Source organism: Zalophus californianus, chromosome X (assembly GCF_009762305.2).
Source record: "Zalophus californianus isolate mZalCal1 chromosome X, mZalCal1.pri.v2, whole genome shotgun sequence".
NCBI classification, from domain to species: Eukaryota; Metazoa; Chordata; class Mammalia; order Carnivora; family Otariidae; genus Zalophus; species Zalophus californianus.
Window position 1 is genome coordinate 113,692,623 of NC_045612.1, and position 26,851 is coordinate 113,719,473.

Below are 26,851 nucleotides of genomic sequence, written 5' to 3' on the forward strand. Positions count from 1 at the left end.
TTGTAATTGTCTTTTTTTATTTGGGGCCCTGTGGTTTGAGGCGAGGTCGCTGGGGGAACAGGCTCAGCAAGGGGAGGCTCATATGAAATGGTTATAAAATGTTTCAAACAAGCAGGAAGCGAGCAAGACACCCACTGGGTAGGCATCGTTGGGGCTTGGCCAGGAAGAACGAGGCCACAGGGTGCTGTCTGTGAATCAGAAGTTACTCTGATCCTGAGGTAAAGGAAGGTTAGTTGGCAGAGTTTCAACAATAACTTCATTAGGTAAACACATCTGTCCCCAGCTAATTTGTACAAGGACAGAGAAAGGAGGCAGAAAAAGGAAGAAGTTGGAGTGGAGAGCTGGAAGGGGCTGGCAGACAGGAAAGGGCCTTTCGCCAGTGGACGGCCTGTGTGCAGGGGGAGGTGGCCCTTAGAGCATCTTTCTTTCTCTTTTTTGTAATGAAGTGAGTCTGTACTCATATAGGCGGTACTGGAACATATTAAGAAGGAAACACACAAACCCACACATGCCCATAATCCTACACTAGTCAGGTATCACACTGTAAATTTATTCCTTTCCAGTCTTTTTCTCTTTCTGTATATTTTGTAACATAGTTGATTCGAGCTCATACTGTAGCTGCAATCTGATACCCGTATTTTCTTCCTCCCAACTTTCACATGACACAGTTCCCTGTGCTTCTGTACACGCTGTGTGTGGTGTATGGCCTTGTGGTGGTCTGTCTTGTGGATGCTCTCTGGCAAGGCAGGTCCTTCACAGTGGTTAAGAGCAGACCTGTGGGTCAGACAGCATGGGGCTGGGCTCCCAGCCCCCACCCTATTTAATAGACTGGTGACTTGGGGAAATGGCTTCATCTCTTTAAGCCTCAATTACTTCATCTGCAAAATGGGCATAATAAGATCACTACTTCTAGGCTTGTCACGAAGATTCAACAGGGGCAGTGCTTACTGACTCCCTCTGCGTATGAAACCACCTCCTCTCAAGAGGGAAGTGATACCATTGCCATTTTACAGATGAGAAGCTTTAGCTAGGTCAGTTCACTTGCCCAGTGTCCACGGCTAGGAATTGAAAGAGCCAGCATTTGTAATCAGGCTCTGAAACCCCACCTCTCAGCCACCACACTACTCTACTTACTCCCGGTAACTTAGCCACGTCACCCAGCTACTGAAGAGCAGAGGTGACATGTCACAGAATCCAGAGCCTACATGCTGTGATGCCTCCTGAGAAAGTTCTTTATGGGTCTCATATTCTCCGGGTTTCACTTGAAATCATTTCCTCCTGTGCTCTAGTACTATAGCAGGCACTGGTGGGCCCCAGCGGGTAGGGGCCAGGGACTGGTGGGTGCTTTGGCTGGTCCTTGCGGTAATGTCAGAATGGTTCATTTTCAGAGTGCAGGAGAGAGTCTCTGGAGCTGTTTTAAAAAGTTACTGGTGTGTGATGCCCAGAGAGGGTCAGGAGAAGCATCAGCAGCAACATGGATCAGATTCTCAAATCCTCCTGTTTCCATCTTTCTTTAATGATTTTGATTTTGAGATGGTTCTCGCCTCACCTCTGGCTCCCCTCTCCAAGTATGGTGGCCAAGAATTGTGCCCTGGCTGGATTCTTGGCCCCTGAATCATCTGCCAAGTGCAGCCTCACCATCTTCCTCCTATAGTCAATCCTGTGTGAGCAAGGAGAGGCCCTGGAACCGGTTCAGGGACGGATGCCACCGATTGCATAGCTGCCTCGTCACCTACAGACTGACAGGCTGTGAGAGAAAAACAGACCACAGCCAATATGCAAAAAACCCCATTCCACTTTCCAGGGTACAACTGGTCTGCGGGGGGCCTTGCGAATGGCCTGCCAGCCTTGGGGTCAGAAGGGGCTGAAGGTTTAGAACCCACTGACTCCCAGCCACAGCAGCCCCTTGGCCTGCTTTTGCTGAAGGTCCCCCGTCCAGAGCAGATCTGATTTCGAGCTGTCCCAATGACTCTCCTGAATCACTTGGTTATTCAGCAGATTAAATCTTAATTGCAAATGCGGTTTTGGTGTAGGAGGACCATTGTGCTTGCTGGTTTCAGGCCATTTTTGCTGAGCCGTGCTTTTCCAGAAGGCTGTTACAAATTTAGAAAGGGGGAAATGGTATTTCATTTGTCCGTCAGAGTTTTGTTTTGCAGACTGAATTTATTTTAGTGTTGGCTTAAAGGTGCCAAAATCTGACATCCCCGGAGAGAGAATTGCCCAATTTTTTGGAGAGCTCCTCTGGACTGTCCAAACTACATCTAGAAAACAATGTCTGTGGTCCTTGTGTGACAGGCCAACAATCTCGTTGGCTTGCCAACAATCTCATGTGTTATCATTTTGATTCATTTTTCAGAGACCCAAGAAGCCGCCTCCTCCGTCCGCTCCTGTCATCAAGCAAGGAGCAGGTAATGCGCTTCCATTCTGGACACACCGTGTCCTTCTGTGTGTATCTACAGCACCCTTGGTAGAGCTCAGGGTTCTTAGGTTCAAATGCCACGGATCACCAAATTGGGAAGTTACCACTTGGTCTCAACAGGCAGATTTTAAATATACTGCTGCTTTTCCTAAAAATTAAACATATCATTAAAATGTATCCCTGGTACAGTGAAAAAATCTAGCCTCCCAGGTGAATGACCAGAAAGACTTTGCTTTGGAGTAAACCAGTTTTTTTTTTTTTTCTGTTGTATTTTTTGTATTTCTAATCAACTGCTTTTGAGGAAGGAAGAACTTAATTGTCCTGCTTTGCCCACACCCACCTAATCTCAAGGGTCAGCTTAGGGAGGATTGCTTCCCACGGGTCATAGCCTCACCACGCATGTACAGTGGTGCTGAATTTTTAAGCAAAAAAAAGAAAAACGTGGTTAACCAAAATTTGTACTTACTTCACTTACACCGCCCAACAAAAAATGTTATTCTAGCAATAAATACTTTTCCTCGTGATACTTTTTTCATCTTAAAAAGAGTCCAGTTCACTTTTTCTGTGTAGTTCAGACATTAAAGTTGAATAATATAGGAAGACGTGATGTGGTTGGACATTTGGTAACACATTGCGCACAGGGTTCTCATACCTAAAAATGATCATTCATATTTCCCCACAGAACTCTTCTTTATAATTGTTAAGAACTAATTATGGGGAGAAATTCCTCCATGAATAACTAGTTAAGTGGCATTTTAACAAATTAACAACTAAAACAGAAGAAGAGTAGGGGTATTTTTAGTTCCGCACATGAATAACTGTGATATTTCTATAGCATTTAAAGTATGAATAAATTTCCAGATTGGTTTATTCACAAATTTATTAAGGAGTGATTTTTTTTAACGTTTTTTTGGCCCACGGAGTTGAGGGGGAAATCAGCTTGACCCCAAATTCCTTTCCCATTCCCTTTGGGATAGTTGAGAATTACGAAGATTAAGACCCGAAATGATGTGTTAATTACATCTTCTGTTCCGCCCCCATCGTCGTTTGCATTGAGCAGTTTAATTTTGCCACCTAGTGGTTCACACCGGATCAATATTTTGTTGTGCTGAAATTAAAGCTGGCTGTTGTTTTGCTTTTCTCTGACGACCCTTTTCCTCGAGGCCTTGGCGATGGATTACAGACCATGGAGATGAGCTGAGTGGCCCAAGGCTCAAGAAGCCTGGAATGTAACTAGGATTGGATTCTTCATGGTAGTAGGATCCGTCAGTTCCTCCTGCATCGCTAGGGATGATAAGGAACATCTTTGTTATCATTAGAAGCCTAGACTGTAGCATGATAGGCAAATTCTTTTCCTTTTAAAGCAATTTTATGAAAGGTTATGCTGGATCTCTGTGGGGCAAAGCAAGATGGCATTTAATTTTCCTAGACTCCTACTGCTCATTTATCCTGCTGAATGATCCTGGGAATTGCTCTGTGACAGGGAGGTAGATATTTGTATTTTCCCTATCATCAGCTTTCCTCGTGTTTGATTATTTGACAAAAAAAAAAAAAAAACAGAAATGGAATTGACAGAAATTAGATACAGTGTTTAATTTGGAGTGAGTCATTAAGGAGATTTTGGTGAAGTGTGTTCAGTGGATTTTTTTTTTAGTTCCTTTGGCTTCTGATGCTATGAAATTGAGATTTTATTTTATTTTTAAAGATTTTATTTATTTATTTGACAGAGAGATAGCACAAGTAGGCAGAGAGGTAGGCAGAGGGAGAGGGAGAAGCAGGCTTCCCGCCGAGCAGGGAGCCCGATGTGGGGCTTGATCCCAGGACCCTGGGATCATGACCTGAGCTGAAGGCAGATGCTTAACTGACTGAGCCACCCAGGCGCCCCTGAAATTGAGATTTTTAGTACCAAGCACCCATCCGTAGGGATGGACAGTAAGGAATTCGTCAAGCACTCAGGCAAGTCCCTAGGTGTGAGGAGTACTTGTGATTGGTTTTATGCTTTAGCTATTTTCCAAGTGTTCTTATGCACCTGAGGCCACGGGCACTGCTGAAGACCCCAGGTGAGGGAGCAGCTGCAGTCGACATGGCCATGTGGGTGTATCTGGGGAAATGTCATATGTAACGTTTGAGGAATTCAGGCATAGATTAACTGGACTGAGGGAGAACCACAGATCTTCTTTGCACATCCCTCCACTTAAAAATAGGCTCTAGTTACTACTGCTGCATAACAAACCAACCCAAACCTGGTGGCAGAAAACAAGGATATTCTTATGCCCACGGCTTCTGGGGTCAGGAATTTGAACAGGGCCTGGCCAGGACATCTTGTCTCTCTGCTCCTTGATATTTGGGGCCTCAGCTGGGAATGCTGTCCAGCCTTTGGAGATGGCTGCTTTGCTTTCATGTCTTCACTTCCCTTGGCAGGAGTGGCTGGAGGGCTGGCTCAGTGGAGGCCGTAGGCCAGAGTGTCTACACATGGCCTCTTTAGCAGTCCTCAGGGTTCTGGACTTCTCACATGGAGGTTCAGTATTCCAGCAAATAAAGCATAAGTGACACAGTCTTTTATGACACAGCCTTGGAAATTATATGGTATCATATTGGCCCCTGGTTGAAGCAGTCACAAGCCTACCCACATTCCAGACAGAGGACATAGACCCCCCCTCTTAATGGGAAGGGTAGCAAACAATTTGAGGCCATATTTTAAAACTGCTACAACTTAGACTCCAGGTCCCTGTGAAATTTCTTTTTATTTGTAGAGCAATAGCCGGTGACCCATTATTGGCATATTTTGGTGATTGACTTGTTTATACATATTTTCCACCCACACCCAGTGATTTTCTGTGACTGTTTTGATGTCTAAGGAAGTCAGATTTAAATATCAGAAAACATTAATGGCATTCTTGTAAATTAAGGATGTATAGGAAGGCAAACTTAATGACATAGGTCAAAAATGGCTTCTGCTCTTTCTAAGCGGCTTATATTTGCCAGGCAATACCAGCGCTCGGCTTAGGGGGAGAACAGTCTATTGACTTTGCTGTACCTGATAAATATTTAAAATGCTGGTATGTCTAATAAATGGATAGAGAAAACATGTTCTGATCACTGTTATCCTTTTCCCCTTAGGTACCACTGAGAGAAAACATGAAATTAAAAAGATACCTCCTGAAAGACCAGAAACGCTTCCAAACAGAACAGAAGAGAAAGGTATGAAATCAAGTCTTCACTGGTACTGATCGAACAGCAGGAGACAAAGCGGTGGTCATAGGGCTAGTCCAGATTATCCACAGAGTTTGTTTTTTGGGGGGAGTATGGTGATTATGGTTTTATTTTGGTTGCTTTTAAATATCCCATTTCTAAGGAAATAGGAGAGAGGATTATGTGGTGCTTCTTTGGGCCAGAATTCTTCACCAAATGAAAAACAACGAGCCCGGTCACTTCACACATTGGGGTTCTTCCATCCCGGTCTTCCCCCCATTGCCGCCCTCCCTACACCAGGGGCATCCTGAAGTCAGGGTGCCAACTGGAAGTTTCCTGAGGGCCTGGATGTATTCGCCACAGTTTCCATCCCGCCCTCTCCCATGCCTCGTGCCCCAGGGCACTTATTAACTGTTCACGGGTTGATGTGACTGAGAGAAGTTCCCATCCGGATAAATGAAAGCCGTCATCCTCGGCCACTGCTGGACTTTTGACTCTGGCTACTATGTCACAGACACATGTCCACGGTCAGGAGTATCATCTGAAGGGAAGTAGCTTCGTCTGTCTCACACAGTCAGCTTTACAAATGTGTTTGACTCCTATTGTTCTGAGTCTGTTGCCCAAAGAAATCTACACGCTGTGGAAGGACTCATTTTGTTAGGTGTCTAAGATTTGATTGATCACACATTTTATGGGAAAAGTGCTATGTTATTATTATGAGCAGGAGGCAGAGCAAATCCCATTTTAAAAAAGCAGTTATTTGGAAGTCACAAGAGAAATGTGGAATTAATGCATGTAATTATTTGGAGGTGCTCCTGGGTGGCCTCATGAAATTTTATTGTGAAATTTAATATTTTTTATCAGCCTGCCAAAAGTTTTACCAACATTGCCAGCTCTTAAGAAGTTACATCTCTTTTCTTTCACAGTGAACACTTAAAATTTGAGTTGTGGAACCTCATTGAAAGGCCAGGTCTGTGTCCCAGAGCAGTGAAAGAACAGCCGCGCGCGTGCGTGTGTGTGTGTGTGTGTGTGTGTGTGTGTGTGTGTGTGTGTGTGACACAAACAGCCCTTTGAGGAGAATGTGTGCTGTGACATAACCGAACACTGCCCCCTGTCCACATGGAGGACACATGACTAGTTTCTGGCTGACAGCCAGGCTCCGTCATAAGGACACTTCCAGCTCTGTTCCATGCTGACTAACATAAGGACTCGGTTTCCATGTGAACAACTGCCCTAGTTGGCTGGCCAAGTGGCCACACACTTCTGGTTCCTTCCACTCCTATGGTTCCTTGTTCAGTGCTACAGTGGGTCTGGAAGGCAGAAACCCTGGTCAGAAGCAACGGGAGCCAGAGAGCCAGCCCTACCCTGAGACTTGGCCTCCCTGTGAGGTGGGCACAAACCCCCCTCCCACTTGTTCTGCACGCTGCCAGAGGGCCCCCCCCAGTCCCTCCCAGCAGGAGGAATCTCCCCTCCTTTGCATTTCAGCCAAGCCCTTCTTCCTCCTCTGGTCCCTGTGGACAGTAAATGAGTTCCCAGGATTCCTGGAAGGAGCAAATTCCCCTACTAAAATGTGGGGATGAGCACAGTGATACCTGTATAGCAACTGGTGGGCTTTTTAACGCTTTGCCAATCAGCCGGGGCACCTGAACAATATGAGTGTGTGTCTGCAAGCAAAACATGTTCAGAGTTTCAGCTTACAAGTGAACATAGGGAACCTGCCTGTCCTCCAGCAGGCAGCTCTCTGAAGTTCCATCTTTATAAAGAAGAATGTGGATGCGTGCTTTTTACACAACACGTGGAGCAAGGCTAACTGGGGACAGAAAACACGAAGCTGTCAGTCACGCCGCTGCTCAGTTGGCCACCAGATCTGACTTTAACTTCATTCTAATAGCTGACTCCAAAAACCCTTGGAAACCAAATACCTGTGAAACCCTAGTTTGTGCACAAAAAGAATCCAGAATTAGTTCTTTGTTCCTGGAAATGCCCCCCCCTTTTTACTGGCTCATGGCCCTTTACACAGGCTGACCTGAGAGACATCAGGCCTCTTGCCTCCTCACACCCAGTCCTATGGGTCCTTGACCAAACTCATCAACCATTTGCTGAGCACCTGCTATGCACCAGGCACCAGGTAGGATCTAGAGAGATGACCAGACATGGGCTCTACCCTGGGGGGCTGACGGCCTACAGGCTCTGCCAGGCATGCACACACCCAGAAAGTAGCCAAGTGGAGCCTGTTTATAAAGGGCTGCTTTTCTGGGCTCAGGTGAGGAAGTAAGATAGTCTGCCTCTGAGGGTGGTTTCAGCTGTTGAGAAGGGAATGTGACTGGGTCACCGTTCAGCCAGGCTGATGAGTAGGATCACGATGAGCCTGAGAAAGGATCAGCAGGAGTTCATGAAGGGTGGGCAGTGGCCAGAAGGGCCCTCTAGGCCAGCACGGGCAAAAGCCAATGGTGGGCTGCAGCTGTGGAGGGGTTTTTCCTAACTTGACAAAAAATAAACAAGGCTCTAAAAGTACATAAATAAATTAAAATTTTAAAAAATAAACAATGCTCTTCACCCTCCAACTTCACCTTTGTAAGTAGCATCAGTGATTTTTTTTTAAAACAGGAAATGAGCCATCTGCCCCTGAGTACTGTCACTTACACTAGATCTCTCTGTCTTCTTTATGCTTTTTAAACAATGACTTAAAGAAAGACCAGAGAGAGAGCCAAAACTGGATTTACAGAAGCCTTCTGTTCCTGCCATACCGCCCAAAAAGCCGCGGCCACCCAAGACCAATTCTCTCAGCAGACCGGGTGCGTTGCCCCCCAGGAGGCCTGAACGACCAGTGGGTCCCCTGACCCACACCAGGTACTGCTCTGCTCTTGCCACTGGGGGTGGGTGAGGGTTGGCCGTGCGACACAGGAGAGGAGCCTCGAGTGCGGCCAGCTGAAGGGGGGGGGACAAAGCTGCCCTTCCACCTTCTAGCAAAGCTGTCTCAGGACTCTGGCTACTTCTGTTCTTGCTCCTGTGCTTGGGCAGAAGTGGGTGCGAGGCTGGGAGGCACAGTGCGGGTTTTAGAATGAGCAGATGGGGATCAGGTATCCAGCATGTAGGCTCTGCTCACACGGAGGGATTTTCCCTGCACTTCTTTAGGGCACGCCAGCTGCCCCCCACACTGGAAATGTGGGTATCACACCCCCCCATCCCCTGGATGTCCCCCTGGCCTCAGGTGTGCACATCTCACTGGGCGCTCCATCCCCTGACCCTCTCCCTGCTGTGTGGTGCCTCTTTCCCCAGTCCCAGTCTCCCTTGGCCCTGGGTTGCATAGCCCTATCGTGGAACCGAGGTCCCGGCATGGCCAATACTGTCTTAGTGTACATGTCTCCAAACTATGAGACCCTCAAAGGCAAGGGATGTGCTTTGTTCAGGCAGTAGTTCTGAGGTGTGCCTGGCACAATTCACATTTGTCCACTGGCTGTCTGGGCGCACGTGTCAGGAATGGGGAGTAAGAGTTGGACGTTGTGCTTCCAGACCCGAGCTGCCCACCACAGAGCAAAGAAGTGTTGTGTTCTCGCCATGAGTTAATTGCCAGAACTTTCTACTGTTACGTGTGTATTACGTGTGTTGGTGTCATATACCAGAGCAAGCTGTTGGCCTGGAGGTCTTCACATGTACTTGTCAACACACAGTCACTCACCAGATTTTTGTTCTTGGGAGCCAAGTTTGCATGGTGAGAGTCACATGGGGCTTCAGCGCCCTAATGTTGGAGTCAGGCAGGCTTCCTGGTTTGCATCTCATCTTGCCTCATACGTGTGCGGGCCTCAGCATGTCACTGCCCCTCTCCACCTCACTTTTTCTGTCTATAAATTGAGGATGATAATGGAATGCACCCAAAAGGATGGAACAAGATAATTCCCAAGTGTACAACCCCATGCTTGTAAATCAACATTAGTTTCATTGTCATTCTTATATTTTTTTAAGATTTTATTTTTAAGTAATCTCTATACCCAACGTGGGGCTCCTTCACTTCTTAGGAAACAATGTTTAAATCGGGGTAAATACACATAACATAAAATTGACTGTCATAACCATTGGTAAGTGTACAGTTCAGCGACATCAGTACATCTGCATTGTTGGACAACCACCTGCATCCATCTGTAGACCTCTTTTCATCTTACAAAACTGAAACTCTGTACCCATTAAGCACCCTCTCCCCTCCCTCCTCCCCCAGCCCCTGCCAACCACCGGTGTATAGCTGACCTTTGAACACGCAGGGTTAGGGGAGCTGACCCCTGTGCAGTTGAAAATCCACGTACAACGCTTGATTCCCCAAAAACTTCACTGCTAATAGCCTACTGTTGACCAGAAGCTTTACCGATGTAAAGAGTCGATTAACACCATTTATACGTTCTATATATTATAGACTGTATTCTTACAATAAAGTCAGCTATAGAAAGGAAAACGTTATTAAGAAAATCATAAGGAAGAGAAAATAGATTTACAGTTCTGGCCTGTATTCACTGAAAAAAAAATCCACGTATAAGTGGACCCGCACAGTTGAAACCAGTGTTGTTCAAGGGTCAACTGTACTTTCTATGTGTGTGAAGTTGACTACTCTAGATGCCTCATGTAAGTGGAGCCATATAGCGTTTGTCTGTTTATGACTGGCTGATTTCACTTACCCTGATGGCCCCAAGGTTCATCTATGTGGTAGCGTGACTCATTCACTCTTAATAAAAACAACACCACCACCCTTGCCCAAATATAGGGCCAGGTAGCCCTGTGAGTGGTTGAGCCATGGCAGAATCTCTGCCAGCCGTGGTGGATGCACCTCAGCCCACGCGCGGGAGGCCGGCTGCCCAGCTGAACACTCAGCCAGTGACCTCAGTGCGGGAGAGCCCATTGGAGTGGCAGCTGGCTTGCCCACATCGTTCTGCGGGCATCTCCCAAGGTCCAGACAACTGCCCCCACGTGATGGCCCGTGGGGAGACTAATGGGACCAGGGCCACTGTTGAGCGGGTCAGGCCCTACACATCATGCCCTATTCTGCCGACAGATAGAAGGCTGTGTGCACATGCACACGACAGGGCCTCATGACAGCCCCAGTGACCTCAGCCCAGGCCTCGGTAGCATGGTTGGCCCAGAAGCTAGCACTCCAGAAGAAAACGGTTATGTGAACCTAAGTGCCTCTGAAGAGAATGTGAGCTACACAGAGAGACAGGAGAGCAGAGGTTGTGCATCACTTTGTGGTGCGTGAAAGGGGAACGGAAGGCACGCTCTGCCAAATTCTGTTCGTCTTCCAGGGGCTACAGACATTTCCCTTAAGTCAGTAACAGTTTCCAGAATATTCCTACTGTTCTAATCTGATCTGAAGAGAAGTGCAAATCCAATGGCTTCTTTGCCTTCGAAGGTTGCTCTCAACCCTCTCATTGTGGGATAGGTACAGGCTTTGTGAGGCCCCAGTTGGACCTGAATGCAAAGGGGAGGTGAAGTGTAACTGGGACCTTCTGGACTCACAGAAGCCCCCGTTGCTTCTCTCCTCTGCCTAGCTCTTCTCTGCCTCCAGCTCTCCCATCATCCACTTGTCCGTTAGAAGTATGGATCGCTGGGTAAGATGCGTGAGGAGGGCTGTGTGTCTAGAAGCCAGTGGGAAATGTAACTGTTCTTCACATGGGTGGCCTCCCACTCACCCCGCGGTGGCCCAGCCCCCAGGGCACTGGGTTTGCAAAAAGGGGACAAGGGAGGAGAGTGCCTGGCTTTCTTCCTGACAGTCCTAGGAAGTGACAGACCCGGGCAAGGCTGGGAGCATCTGGGGAGCCAGTACCTCCTTTGGCCACTTGCTCAGCCAGTTGAAGGGAGAACGGTGCCTGCTCTAACATGGTGGTTCTCAAATTCGAGCGTGGGTCAGAATCACCTGGAGACCATGTTCAAACAGACAGCTGGGCCCCACCCCTCTGGTTGCTGACTTGGTAAGTCTGGGGTTGGGCCTGGGAACTTACATTTCCATCAGGCTCCCAGGTTGTAATCTCCACGCTGCTGGCCCATGTTCACACCGCAAGAACCCCCGGTCTAGATTCTCCCAAGTTTTTGACAGTGCCCTCCCCTTCCCTGGCTGCCTCTCATGCACCTATTAATGCTCCCCGAATTCAGAGCCCACTTAACACACCCAGCTTCTGGAAGCCTTCCCTTATTTCTCAGGATTGCTCTCTCTTCCAAATGCCTGACACCCCATGTTTAGCCTAGTGTGGGGCCCCATGCTGTGCCACTTGGGATGCTCACACCCCCGGACTCCTTTACCAGATTTAAAGCAGATCAAGAGTGTGTTTTGTCATCTCCACATGCTTTACAGGGTTGAGCATATGGTAATGGCTCATTTAACACACTTGTTGAATGCCATCATTCCTACAAAGGGAGGGAGGTGCCAGGGCTTACATTTTGTTCACTTTTGCCTCTCCCATCATCCTTCCCAGGCCCTGTACAAGTTCTGTAGCACGTGTGCCTCATGTTCTGCGTCACCTAGCATGCCATGGATTCCAACATTACAAAATTTAAGATCACAGAAAGGCTTAGTATTTCTCAATACCTCATGCACTTCATATTTTTTGCTAAGCAGTTACATCGGACAACCAACCCATATATTGGCTTATGAACTTGTTTTGTTCTGCCCAATTAGTTGAGGTAGGAATGTTAACAGCATTCAAACAGTTTTGTGTCACTGGTCCTCCAGAGAGAAAGTATTGTCTACTGTAGGAAGCCAAATCATCTCTAGGATTGGCCTGACTGGATGGCTGGACAGAGAGTTGAACACATGGACACACAGTCATTATTTGCCATACTTGTAGGGAACTAGGCATCGCCACTCTAGCTGGAGCGTCTGGGCTTGCGCTTGTTCTCACCAGCCAGAAACTTGCTGCCAAATGTGGCTTCCAGAAGAGATTGGTTTCTTTCCATTTAAATAGGAAGTAGTATCTTGTAGAATAAAGAAATACATAAGTTTAGGAAGAAGGGAGTCATTTTTAGATACATTCGTGTAACAGAAATGTATTGAGGGGCCACTGTGTACAAGGCACTGTTCTGGATCTCACTAATGCTGGGGCTCAGCTGCAGATCAGTTTCCAGGAATCACATCTGGGAGAAGTAGAATGACACCTGTGCACAATTTTGTGTCCAGCCTGAGCAAGTGGAAGCATGCCATTAACATACTTACCCAATGGTAAGAATATTCTTCCAATTTCCAGAAAGTAAGTTAAGATGGAATTTTAACAGGAAAAAAAAGACTGTTTTAAAAAATTTTAGTGCCAGAGTTGATTTAAAAATTGAATGCTGGGGACGCCGGGGTGGTTCAGTAGGTTAAGCGTCCGACTCTTGATTTCGACTCAGGTCATGACCTTAGGGTCGTGGGATCGAGTCCCACATCGAGATCGAGTCCCGCTTCAAGCTCTGCCCTGGGCATGGAGCCTGCTAAGATAATCTCTCTCCCTCTCCCTTTGCCCCTCCCCCTGCCTCTCTCTCTCTAAAGAAAAGAAAATGAATGATGATAGGAGATTCTATTAGGCCCTGAGTGTCTCCTTCATTTGAAGGTCTGCGCCTTGGTGATGCCTTCGTTATTATTTCCCAGTGTGTGAAGCCAGAGTGCTCATCTTGTCCAGCCCACCATGCATCCAAGGTGGTGGTGGTGCGACAGGCATTCTGTCTATCCACATTTTCACACTTGAGAAAATGGAGGCTCAAAAATATAGAGCCTACTCACTTGTTCTTATATTTGATCATAAAAATATTTCAATTGATGGAACATACCTAAACCTTTTTGTATGAGTGTGTACACATACACATGAACATGTGATGTTATATGTCCAATAATGTGTATTATCGATGTAATAAATATGGGTCCAGAAACCTCTGTGAAACTTGGGAGAGGGTCCAAAAGAAAAAAAGAAAAAGAAAAATCCAAGGAAATGCTGGAGAGAAACAGGTTGCTCTGAGCTCCAGTAATTATATGCAGTGGGAGGCAGCGAGCCAGAAACCTGAGGGGCAGGGCAGGTGTGTGCCTTCAAAAGAATAAACCGAACAGGGAAAGAGGTAGAAGCAGGCTAGAACAGGTTTGTTAATCCTCCCAAACATAAATACCCCAATTTGTAATATTTTTTTCATTTTCTTCCCAAATAGCAGGGAAGCTGGAGCAGAACCTTTGTTCTGAGTTGCAAGGGAGTTTTGGCCGTTGTCTGCTATCCTGCGTACAGCACGGAGCCACATGTGCTCTCCAAGTAGAGGGGGCAGGTGACTGGCGGGGGGTGGGTGGAGGATGAGGGGGCTGGTGCTCCAGGGGCCTTGAGTGGTAGACAGGAGGTCTGGGGTGGAGGGGCAGGACGTGAAGCTGAAAGGCATAAGGAGGAGGTGGGGTGAGTGAGCAGAAAGTGGGAAAAAGCCGATGGCCAGAAGAAGAGATGTTGGTCAGAAAGGGGAGGTGTGTGCTCACAACTTCAGAGGTGCAGTAGGTCTGAAGATGAACTTAACCACAGAGAGAGGGGCCATGGATCTGGGTGACTAAGGATGAACGAGGGTCATTAGAACTGAAGGGACCAGGGGAAGGAGGGGCTGGCTCTGGGGATGGATTGCCCACATGGCTGTCATAGGCTCAGGAAGACGGCAAGAGCCAGAGTGAGGCTGATGTTCTAGAAGCCAGTGCCCTCCCAGATGAATGTCAGTGTATTCTGGGAGTTGAAGACAGGCAGTGATTAGAAGGATTCCACAGTCAGGGTGGTAGTGGGCCATTCAGAGAGGAGGTCCTGGATTTGTGTGTGTTGTGGCGGGGGGGTGGTACCGTGGCTCAAGCATCCCGGAGGGCACCGTGCATTGACTTCAGATGTGGAGGCATGTGTCAGAGGAGGGATTTCAGTGAGAAGGCGGGCATTTGGGTCTTGGACACCAGGCTGTGGGCAGGAGACTTGGTGCCTTCCCAAACCTGAGCCACCCAGAGATGGCTCTCACTTTAAATGTCAACCCACGAGGTACTTTTCCTGGGAAGAGCTGGAGGCTGCACCACAGAAACTGAAACGCCAGGTCCAGTGGGAGAGGACAGTGGAATTGCAAGGTTTTTACTTGTAATGAAGATGGAGGCTGGATTTCAGAGACACACGGGGAGGTAAGAGGAAGCTGAGCTCTGAGACATTTGAGCTTGAGGCAAAGATTAAGTAAACATTTATATGCCAAACATCAACTCGGTGCTTAGGGAAGGGCATATGTCTCTCTTGAGACCAATTTACCCACACGGAAGTTCATTTTTCTTTAGATTTACACAGGCAGCCCGGCTGCTCCAGCCCCTGGGATTACAACTGAACAGGAAATAAGCTTCCAGTCCCGATGGCTCTGTAAGGGGTGTGACCCCCATGCCTACCACAAGAAGGCATTTACAAAGACCTCTTTGCTCTTACTAGGTATAAACCAATCAATCAAAAAAGAGGCAGAGAAAGGTAGCTGGCACATGCACATTCTCCCTAAGCAGGCAGGTAAAATGTGCACTTGGGTGCTTAGGCCATCATTTTGAGGGTGGATTACTCAAGTATTCGAAATGCCTTTTCAAAGAGTCCTAGTGGGGCATCACGTGGTGTTGGAGTGTTTCCCTCTTTTCCATAAATCAGGACCCAGCCATGTCTTTGGAGAATTTGGGAGAGAGATCTTGGCTGGTAGTTACAGAGGTGGGTGTCACTGGCTCATGGATGGTAATTCCAAGCGGGGAATGGTCCCTCCAGGAGATTATAGAGAAAGGAGAGAGTGGAGCCAACAGTGGGGAAAATCGTTATTTATAGGGCAGAGGAAGAATGAGGAGCCTGCAGAAAGGCTAGATGGTGTAGGATGTCATGGAAGCCAGAAGAAAGGGATATGGAGCAACTATAGAATGGGTGGGTCTCACACCTGAGTGTGTGCTGGAATCACCTGGAAGCTGGTTAAAACATAGATCGCTATTCCCCAAAATGTCTAATTCACTAGATCTGGGTTAAGGCCTGAGAACCTGCATTTCTAGCAAGCTCCCACTGCTGCTGCTGCTGCCCGTTAGCCGACCCTGCTGTGAGAACACCACCATAGTGTGCACCCCGGAGACTGAAGGGCATCCACGGGCTTTGGTCACTAGTGTTGGCCCTAGTGCTCCCAGTCCAGGAGTTTCTATACAGTGGTTGGTAGCAAGAGACAGAGTTGGCATGAATTGAAGAGAGAATGGGCAGGTGGCCAAGCTTATGTAGACTTGGCTTGTGAGAAACTTGGCTACAGAAAAAAAAGATGAAAAATGGGAGCTTATAGATGGGTTCAGTGATGAGAGAAGAGAGTCGGGGGGGGGGGCAGTTGTCATTCATTCATTACAGATATTCATCAAGTACCTATATTTCTGGCCAGGCTTTCTTCTAGGTAGTCGTTAACTGTGGTAACCAGGCTAGACTTGGCTCCTGCCCACCCATTGTTTTGGAGCCAGGCACACTAGGGCCAATACCCCACACCTCTACTTCCTTACCTGGTGACTTTGGGCAAGGTGTGCACCTCCCTGAGTCTCAGTTTCTGCCTCTGCACAATGGTAGAGCGAGGCCTGCCTTGCCCAGGTGTGCAAATTTAAACAAGCTCCTGCACTTCAGGCCCCTGACTCTGCCTGGCGTTTGAGAGGCACTCACCAAATCCATGCATGCTTTTCCTCCCTTGAGATGCTCACTGGGTGACCTTGTTGGGAGAGGGCTTTCCACATGGTGACAAGCAGGTCATGCGCTGGAGCCCTGAAGGAGGGAGGAAACATGGACGCTCTCAGACAGCACATCAGGAGGTCTCTAGGGGGTGGAAGCATGAGCAACCTCCCCCAGAAGCAGCTAGAGATTCAAAAGAAGTCGGGACTCAGGGAAGGCCGTGACTGAGGGAGGAAAGTTAATTTATGGAGCAGAGGAATCCCATAGGGCACAGGGGAAAATACCTTTCACACTGTAGGGATGTCCGCATTCTTTGCTGACCTCATTTCATTTGTATGTATACCCTTCTCTCTTCCTTCCACCCACCCCTAAAATGAAATTTTTTTCCTGCCGTGAGAACCAACAGTGGTGACGGGGTTTAGCCCCAGCCCAGACGCCCTGGGCAGTAAGGCACACTGACTGTCCTGCCAGTGATGGTCCAAATCAGGCAAGGGACCAGTGGGGGACCGAACACCTCACCCAGGCCCAGTACTAGTTGGGTCATACAGTGCTTTTTCCCTGGGCTATTTCTTTGAACACTCTTCCTCAAGTGGCACCTCACAAACTCTTCTGAGTTGCATGATGATGAGTTCCCCCTCTTCTTGGCATCTTTAAAGCCCCTTGCGCCTCTGAGATGCCCAACTGTGGATTTGCAGATGAGGGCTGCAAGGTCATCCTCCTTTTGCCTTTTGGGGGTTGTGGGTTTGTGCTCTGGATGGGCTCTGGAGAGAGGCCCGTTCCCACACACACTTGCGGAGTCTGCACAGAGAACAGAAATTTGGAGGGGAATTGAGTGGGCGATGTCCCATCACCTTCCACTGTGTCTTCACCACCTATAAATAGCCAACCTTGTTTGTGCTCATCCAAACAAGGACACAGTGCAAGGGGAGAGCTGCCAGGAAAACCACTCTGCTTCCAGCTTCTTGCTCCCCTGGCCTTGCCTGCGCTGTCCCACATTTAAATAGGAAGTTCTCAGTCAAAAGTGCCTGTGATTCCTGGGACATCTTTGGCCACCAAGTGGGTATGTAAGGACTCCGCAGATATCAGCAGCGCCTTTGGATCCTTATTTCTCAGAAAGGGGAAGGAGCCTCCTCCTGCCCTCCCGCCGATGATCGAAGGAAACTGGGCTTACCGCTGTTACAGTTTTGTCCTTTCCCGATGGAAGGATTCTATCTCCCCGGGCAGTGACATCCCAGGGCAGAACTCTCCCTAAAGGACTGGCTTCACATCTGCTACCTTTACAGATGGGTGGAGTCCTCTTACAGTTGCTTATCGGAGAGAGGAGAAAATCTCTGGAAGCATAAAGCATGTGCATGGGGATACGAATTTTGATTATTGCCATCCCAGGTGTGGTGGGCAAAGATCGAACTGGACATCAGGAAGCTTCCATCTGGTTCCAGCTCTGCCACTAATTAGCTGCATGGCCTTGGGCACGTAACTCCCGTCCTTGGAACGAAGACCCTTGTCTGTAGTAAAGTAGGGGCTTGAGCTGGGTAACACGTACCCAGTTTTAGCAGTCAGAGCCTAAGTGCGATGTCACGAGCAGGCAGGCAGGGAGCGGTCACTTCCTTTGGCCTTGCTTCCTTGATGCACAGTTGGACCAGGACAAGGGGGGTACACAATCAGATGGGGTAGTTTCACATTAGAAGGGGCAAGAAAACAAGGCTGTGGAATTGGAACAAGAAAGAAGACAGGGTAACTCGCATCATTTCTCTAGGATCTTCACGTTGACATCTGCCATCGTCCAAATGTGTTGACACCTCCCGAGTGGGATGAAAGCTGGAAACCAAACAGGATTTGCAGGGTGCGCCTCAGTTTCCTGAGCATGAGGACAGGCCACTTCTGTTTCCTCTTCTTTCCTTTCCTTCTCAGCTTTTTTTCTTCGCCCTGCAACAATTTTTAGGCAGCTAGAACCCAAACATTTACACCAAAGTAATAGATCCTTCCAAGAGTGGGCAGGAGGTCTGCTAGAAAGAGTCCTCACCTGGACTCGGGATCTTTTGTTCCATAGGGATCTATGGATTCCCTCTTTTCCCCTTCAGCCCCACTCACCTCCAAAAGGGTCCTGGATCTCTTGGGTGTGGCATTCGGTTGCTGCTGTTAGTGCTCTCGTTCATTTGTTTATTTGCTGATTTGCTTGCCTCGGCTTCCTATGCACTTCAACACCTTTTCCGGGCCACATGTCTTGGCTTAACTGTCCCAGCTTGGTCTAAATCGGGCCATGCCACTGGCTGAGCTCGTGTTCTCCAGGGATGCACATGGCACATCTTCCCCAGTTCCGACTGGACACGCCCCGTCTCACGTCTTGGATCTGAGCAGCCAGAGTGGGCACCTCTGGGCTGGTTGAGTGTGTGATCTTTGTTTATTAGGAGCACTTTTTAAGTTGGAGAGCAAAGGCGATTTACCCAACTGGCAGTGAGTTGCAATGACACAGGCTGCCCAGCATTCTTGGTGACTCACCATCCCCATGACCAGGAGACTGAGTGAAGCAGCTTTGAGAAGCAGTCAAGAGCATGGGCTCTGGAGTCAAAGTTAATAGGTTCAAATCCAGACCCTGCTGTCCTACTACTTTAATGACCTTTTGTTAGCTAGTGACTTAATGTCACTGAGCCTCCGTTTCCTGACCTATATAATGAAAATAAAGGGCACCACAGGTGGGGTTCTCCAGGAAGCAGGCCCTGAGGCAGCATTTAGTATGCCAGCTCTGCTTTAGGGTTTAGTGCCCATGGAAGGGAGAACAGAGCAGCGTTGGGCCGAGGGAGAAGTCAGGTTGTGATAACTGGCTCACCAAAGCCTTGGCCAACTCCACAGGGAGGGCCTGAAATGGCCCATCTGAGTTATACTGTGTTGGGCTGAACTGGCCAAGATTTTTATACTGTCGAGTGTGGGCTGCCCTAGAAAGGATTTGCCCTGGCCGAGGAGGCTCTCTGTAACTGAGGTGGTCCCTGGAGAGGCCAGCGGTGCCCCCAGCAGCAGAGGCAACCAGCCCTTCGCCAAAGGGGGCTCCGGGCAGCATGGTTCCGTGTCCACCATGCAGAGCAGATACTCGAAGGGGTGGATGTGACAACTGAATAATGGACAAAAGGCGCTTATCCTGATGCCTGGCTCCTGATAGGCAGTCAGTAGGCAGTAGCTGCTGCTCTTATTTCCATGCGATTGTAGGTTCCAACTATTCCTGCTGATGTCCTTGAGCTAGTCTGCCCGTTGTCTGCAATTTAGGCTCCTTGTCCAGTAGAGCAAGGAGACTTCCCTGCCAGTTGCCTGTTCAAGTCATGCGTTTCAAGGGTCCGGAACCAAAACTGTTGAGAAAAATACAAGACAAGAGCATTGTTTTGATTCAAAAATCAGAAAGAAGTAAGGGCAACCTTGTTCTGGTATCTTCGGATATATGGTGGTATGCCTGCTTTCTTTTATTTTCTCCTTTTATTCAGCAGCTGTGGGCATAGAAACTCACCATACATAAACCTTCTTGGGAGCTAGTAAATTCCAAAAGGACTGGATTTTTCTTTTCTTGTTGAATTTAGTAACATCCTTTTTGCCAAAATGGAACCCATGTGTTGGGCAGACTGGAGGAGAGCAGAGACCATCCAGGGCTGCAGCCTCATTGGGTGTCAGCTACTCCAAGCATGTGCTTTGGAGAATTTCAGAAATTCTGGTATTTTTCAGAACTGAAATTCATTAGCATTGTTGTAAGAGTCTATAAATACAGTGAAAAGCATTTACAAATAGACATTGTAAAACGCTTCCACACCCACAGTCTGAACACTGTCAAAACACCAGCTGCAGCTTCCTTACTTGGAAGGATCAGAACCTTTTTTAAACGACACCTACTGTGTTTTCAAAATAGGCTTGCTTCTGGCCCTGTATAGAAGATAATTTCAGCTGAAAACCTGTGTCTGGCTCTTGGCATGCGGGATCAGGGCTCAGAGAGATGGGGGGATCCTAAGCTCCTTCCTATCAGAATGCGCCTGGTGCTCTAGCATCTGGGGACAGGTCGCTCTTTCCTCAGGTGGCCCCTCATGACTTGGGCCTCTCGGTCTAGGATTTGTAACTCCACACACCCCCACCTGGTTCCCAGGTGAGCTCCAGGTGTGGTCCCAGGTGATCACAGAGGCACCTGTGGTCGGGGAGGTTCTTCCAGGAGAGTTTGTAGGCAAGGGCCAGACAATCTTACCTTTGACCTTGGCAATACTCTTGGGGAGAAAGGAAAGGGAACATAAGCTGCCTGAATTGTATGAGTCTCTGTTGTTGAAAGTGAACTTTAATGAAGGAAAAATTTTTACCTCTAGTCTTATCCCAGAAACAACTACTATTAACATTTTGAGCTGTTTCTTTCCCATCTTTTTTCCTATATATGATTTGGTTTGTTTTTCACTGGTTTTACATAGTTAGGATTATACTGAATGTCCTCCAGCTTTGGGGGGAAAATTGCGTCTATTATACAAATACATAATGCATTCCCCTTTAATGACAAAGGCAAATGTTCATGAATTCCACAAGTGTTTTTGAGCCCCTGCCTGGTACCAGGGGCTGGGCTGGGTGCTAGAAATAACCCATCACACTGCCCAGGAATAGTCACTGTAAATATTCTTCCAGTCTTAAAAGAAATAATAATCTCTTTTCCTAATACCTAGGCAGGGCATGTGGGTGTATGTACACAGAGAGTAGGGCACTTTTAACTTGTCTCTGTCCTTTGCCACTGTAACATCAGCCTTTGTCCTTCCTGTCATAATGTGTTTCTAAATATCATTTTCATGGCTATATAAAAGTCCATCAAATATAGGTTACTAACCTGTTCCCCTCTTTATGAAAGAGTCTAGTTTCAGTTTTTCTTTATTACAAACAACACTGTGGTAAACATACTGATCTTGCAAAACCCACTTGGGCATTTCAGGCAATTTCTTTAGCATAGCCTCCCAGAACTGGGCCAAAGCAGATGCCCATTTTAAATGCTATTGATATACACCCTATTCTTAGAAATTACTTCTTTTTACCCTGAACCATTCCCCAAAGGTTTTGTGCTAACTTTCCAAAATGCATCTACAAGAATAAAATAGTTGAGAGTGACAGTAAGGGGGCAAATAAAGGTAGAAAAGTAATATGGCCCAGAATAAGACAAGCATAATAATGAGCAGTAGGGTTCTCTACAGTCCATTCAAGATAGGCTCACAGTTGACTGGAAGCTTCTAGCTGTCAAATCAAAGAGGGAAGTGGCAGCTCCAAGATTCATAGTTACCAAAATGCATGAATAAACCACATGTTCAGAAGCAGCCGAGCTGGGCTGTTCTGAGATACAGATCATTAATGGCTACATAAAGCTCCTTGTCCTGCCAACACCCCCTCAGATTCTGTCCCCAGCCACCCCACCAGAGTGTCACCTCAAACCAACTTTACCCTTGGCAAAAAAAAAAAAAAAAAAAAAAGCCCAGTGGAATTAACTGGACTTTTGTTGCCTGAGTGACCTTTCTCCCTGGACAGAACATGTGTTCTCATAGGTTTTGGTCCTTGGTGTGTTCCCAAAAGGGCAGGACTGTCTGGCTCTGGGTATAATTTGAGTTGCGTTAGTTTGGAGAATGACAGCACCAAATCATTCCGGCTCCATAGTTAGAAAATAATAAGATCAGGAGCCCTCAAGAACTTTTCAAAATGAAAATGCTTTCCTACTAGTAATGGTGCATTTCCAAAACATTTCATTCAGAAGGTTACATTCAAATTAGTAGCCACTGGGGCCCTAACAATAAAATGTTTCGCAATAAATTTTCTCAGTCTCGATGCTCCTCTTGGCTTGGGGCCTGTCCGAGGGAGTGTGCCCTGTGGGACCTGACCTTTGGTGGCGGGGGCATGGAGAGGGGGTCTGCTACAGCAACCTGGCCTGAGGGGCCCCCACAGCCCTTGGAGGTGGGGCTGAGGTGGGAAATAAAGGCTCTGCTCTGAAGCTCAAGCTGCTTCCCCCTTCCAAGCACGGTAGTCCATGCTCTCCTTGAACTTTTACTTCAGCCGAGCTCTGAAAAGCCCGGAAAGTCTCCTAACACCCACCCACAGTTTTAGAGCTGTGTTTTCTCTCGGTGGAGGTCAAGCCATTTGGCCCAGCCCCTATGCCCTGGAGTTCTTACCTCTGCCGGTCTTTGGTTGAGGGTGCTTGAGGTTATGCTTGAGGTTACAGGTCAGTCTTGTTTGTTTGGGAACTGACGGGGCCTTACCTCCTTCCACCGGGCCTTCTCCACCGTCACAAGGATATGCGAGTCACACTGAATGCTCCTACCACCACCCCTTCTGCAGTGAAGAAACCCAGGGGTCGGCCCTATCAAGTCCCTCCCTTGTCCCCGGGTTTATGGGTCTCCTGCTGCAGCTGTCCTTCCATCCCCCATTACCTCCAAGAAACAGAACCCTCTAGTACTCAGTCCAGCAATCTGACCTTTGCCTACCTTCCTGCTCTCACTACTCTCTGGGGACCTCAGGCTTCAGCCCAGGGAACCCTGACCGCACTGGGCACTCCCACCTCCTGTGGGGTCCTTGTTTAATCATGCCTCTTACTGATATGTCCTTTCTCCCTTTTCCTCCAAGGCCCAGCTGGAATGCCACCTCCTCTGTGTGCCCCTGGCCACACTACGCAGATCCCCTCCTGCACTGACCCGGTCCTTTCTTCCCATAGGACTCTGATGTGCCCTTCCCTTACACAGCCTGTGCCGGGTGGGCCTGTGTCTGTCTGTCTCTTTCCCGCAGTTAGACCGTGAGCCCCTCCAGAGTAGGAACTCCCTGGCTTGGCCCTCTCAATACCCCCTGCATGATAGGTATTTGACAGGCACTCCTTGAGTAACTCTGCTGCTCATTGTGTTGTTTGGCTTCAGGCCATGATGACTGCCAAGAGCCATGAGATGGACTATTTCTGTTGCTTTCCCAGAACAACTGCTTGGCTTCTCCCTCTCATTTTATGGGTGAGGATCTTTTCCTCTCTCACTACCATCACAGACCGCAGACAATCTCGTTCAGGGCTTACCCCCCCTGAAAGGGTCTAGAGAACCGCCCTTTCAGAGGAATTTGGAGGAACCTTCTGTTCATGCACGAGTGGGCAGTTTCTCTCATCTCAGAGGCCTGTTCCCATCCCTCAGGGCTGTTCCTAGCCCAGATGCCGAGAGAAGTCACTCATGTCCTGATGGGCATGGGGGCACCCACCCAAGAGCTGTCTAATTTTACAGGCCTGTGCCCCAGCGCCAGCTTTCAGGCTGCCAGATCTTAAACTCAACCCCTTGCGCCCGTCAACAGCCTGGCCGATGCCTCTGCCTCAGGCCAGAAAACCTCTTTCTCAAGGTTAAAAGTAGCCGACCTTTGACAAGCAGCATTGGCTAAATTCCTTGCTCCTTAAAAGGGAAGCTGCCGGTTATCATTTGCTGGTGCTAATTTGGCCATGGGGCGGGAGCAGGCCCCGCGTTGTACCCTGTATACCAGCGGGAGGGCCAGTGGCTGAAGGTGTATTGCTGAAGAGTTGTCATTAAAAGAGCCCTCTCTGAAAATGTGTGCTGGAGAGGTGGGCATCCAGTCTGTCGGCTGGTCTCACCGAGGCCCGTGTGGTTGGATAGGTCGTTGGCTCCCACTGGCCCTCACAGGCGACGGTGCCGCCCACCCCCTGCACAGCATGCTCCTCAACGCGTGTGCAGCAAGAAAGCTGACACAATGACAAGGACACACACCAATTATGAAATGCCTGGACTTGTGTTTTTAATGTAGGGGTGACGGTCCCAAGATTGACTTGGTGGGCAGTTCGATTTCCGGCATCCTGGACAAGGACCTCTCGGATCGCAGTAATGACATCGGTGAGTAAGGAGAGCGTTCTGGCTTCTCTTCGCAAAATTTTAAAAGAACTGCAGAGTTTGGCTTGCCCCTTGGAGCAGCCTGATGAGAACTAACACAGCCATGTAAATGGAAGGCTAATAGCTCAAGGTCGGTTTTAGATGTCGCAGTTTTGTAAAGAAGGAGAAGTGATGGTGATTTCCACATTAAAACAGAATGCCTGGAATTGTTACTCTCCCTGACCTTAGGGGAACAGTCTAATAAAAAGAAGTGGTGAATAAGCCTTTTGTAAAAGTGGGCATTAGCACTCATATTCATATTTTCCAGTGACTTACGTATGTAGTGTAAAAAGGTGAACGGGTGAAAATGCAGAATGGCCGAGTTCATTGTAGTCACAGCACTCAGTGTTTTGAGTTTGAATTTAAAATGAGCTCTGGCGTGATAATTGCCACTTAGTTAAGAACATGGGTGAGTTTTTCAAAGGTCAAGATAGCACTGTGATAAAGGGGAAGGTAGCTAGTCTCTGTGGGGAAACAAGTGGGAGGGTCTTTTGGGTGTGTGCATGGGTGGCGCGAGGTCCCTTGTGTGCTAGTTGAGGCCACTGTTGGTCTGACTCAGGTGACAGCCCTTTTAAGAAGTCTGGATTTGGGGACTAAATTTTTTTTTAGCTTTACATCTTTTATTTGTACCTATCATGGTCATAATAGTCTACATAATAGGGCTACATTTTGGAATTTGCCTTTTTTAATTAAATTTTTTTACTTTGAAATAGAGATTTACATGCAGTTGTAAGAAGTAATACAGAGAGAACTACATACGCTTGACCCCTTTTCTCTCATTGGTAGTGTCATAATGAAACTACAGTGTGAGATCATAACCAGGATGTTGACATGGACACGTCCACTGAGTTCCCTAGTTTTACTAGTACTTGTGTGTCTTTAGTTCTTTGCAATTTTGTCACCTGGGTAGATCTGTGTGTCTACCACCTTGGTCAAGATGCAGAACATTCCATTGCTACCAGGATCCCCCCCCTCGCCGTGTTGCCCTTTTATAACCATACCCATGTCCCCCCTGCCCCCCACCCCTTCCAGTACCCCTGGCAGCCACTTTCAGGGACTGATCTGATATGGAAGATTTCCAGCATCTTCTGCATTGGCTGCTCCGTTTAGAAACAAATGTCTGACCATTGGCAGGCCCAGAAGAGGCACCCGGGTGCCTAACGTGAGCATTCTCGTCACCTAGGGTTACTCCTCTTTGGGGTGCTGTGTTTTTTTCCAAACCTGCTAATAGAGTTGCATCTTTACAACTGCTGACTTGCAGTCTCTGGTCTGATCTTGTGAAGACTTGGTGGCAGGATGTGTCCTTGTGACCGTAAACACCAAAAATATTTGCTCTGTCTCCGGAGACTGTTTTACATCCCCAGCCTTTAAGAAGCCCAGTCAGGAAGCAAGACCAAGGGCTTCTGACAGCTTGGGCTGATAGAATAATAATAGAAATGCTGGCCTGCTGGAGCTTTTGACCTGGTTAAAGGGCAGAGCAGAGCAGGGCAGTGATTGGCTATGAATGAGAAGGAGTCATCAGAATGAGCATGATGAAGTTCTGGTCTTGCCACTGTGGTTTAGCATTTGGGCCCACATTTTAAGGCAGGATGGCCAGTTGGTAAAGTGGCAGAGACGGCAATGTGGGGCCCCTCACAGGAAGGGAGGTGTTCTCCTTCTCCAAAATATTCTCCAGAATACACAGGGCTGTGCCTTGCCTGGGAAGAGCATTGGCCTTTGGCCCTTGTTTTCTTTGGGTCTGGAGATGACTCGGGTGGCTCTCACTGAAATATGAATTTCATATTTCTCTGTCTCACAAGCTAGTTTGGAAATGTTGGGGGCCTTGATCGAAGTGGGTTAATCTATGGAAGCTCTTCATACATGGAAACTGAGCACGGGTTGTGTCTATTTGGGAGCCCAGAAAGAGCTGCTGAGGCTTAGTTTGCTCTCATTTTACCAAGAAGACGTTAATCCCAGAAGGCTGTAATTCCTCAAGCTGATCATGTAATGCATATTATTTGCATTGCAAGAAATGATGATCGGGGGCCATGTAATCAGCTGCTAAATACTTGAGTATCTACTCAAGGGCAAGGCCGAATGCATACCAAGGGCCTCACCCACAGGCCCTGCCTTCCGGCAGCTTCATGTCTCTTTGGGCCACTTGGACGGCAAATGGAAAGTGAGGTGATACCAACGGACTGTCTCCCTGACCACTGAGTGGTAGAAAGTAATGCCAGTCAGAGTTGGGAATGCTCCTTGGTGGCCAGAGTGCTAGGGCAGGCTCCGTGAGGTGGAGGGGTGGGGGCGGCAGACTTATCTGGATCTAGAAGTTGGATTCACTGAGGCAGAGGCAGGCAAGGAGATCCCGTGGGGAGTGCTGATAACTGGGCATAGATCAGCCTGGCCATAGGAGAGGCTTCGGGCCGGCGCGGAGGGGAGATGCCCTGCAGATGGAGGTCTGGGCAGGATTCGGTAGGAGAGGGATGCATCCGTAATTTATTTGGTAGGCGGTGGGTTGACACTGAAGTGACAGGATCAGGTCTAAGAATTCAGATAATAACTGTTGGAACTCTGTGGGACCAATCAGATGAAGGAAAGACGGGTGTTGAGAAGTCAGGTTATTTGATAGTGTGGGTGAGAGGTGGTTAAGAGAGAGCCCGCGCTAAGCTGCACCACAGGATGGCGAAAGAAGGACTAGTTGTGGAAGCAGCAAAGCAAACCAAGTGTTG

The 26,851-nt window shown here is 48.1% G+C and overlaps 1 protein-coding gene across 11 annotated transcripts in view; it reads left to right on the top strand.

Moving 5' to 3' along the window:
- SH3KBP1 (SH3 domain containing kinase binding protein 1) overlaps positions 1–26,851 on the top strand; it is a 324,264-nt gene that overhangs the window by 268,959 nt on the left and 28,454 nt on the right. For all 11 annotated transcript variants that reach the window (XM_027608838.1, XM_027608844.1, XM_027608839.1 and 8 more), the window contains 4 exons: positions 2,357–2,408; positions 5,540–5,620; positions 8,302–8,461; positions 24,022–24,107. In XM_027608838.1, coding sequence (XP_027464639.1) covers positions 2,357–2,408; positions 5,540–5,620; positions 8,302–8,461; positions 24,022–24,107 — 379 coding nt within the window. The remainder of the gene's footprint in view (positions 1–2,356; positions 2,409–5,539; positions 5,621–8,301; positions 8,462–24,021; positions 24,108–26,851) is intronic.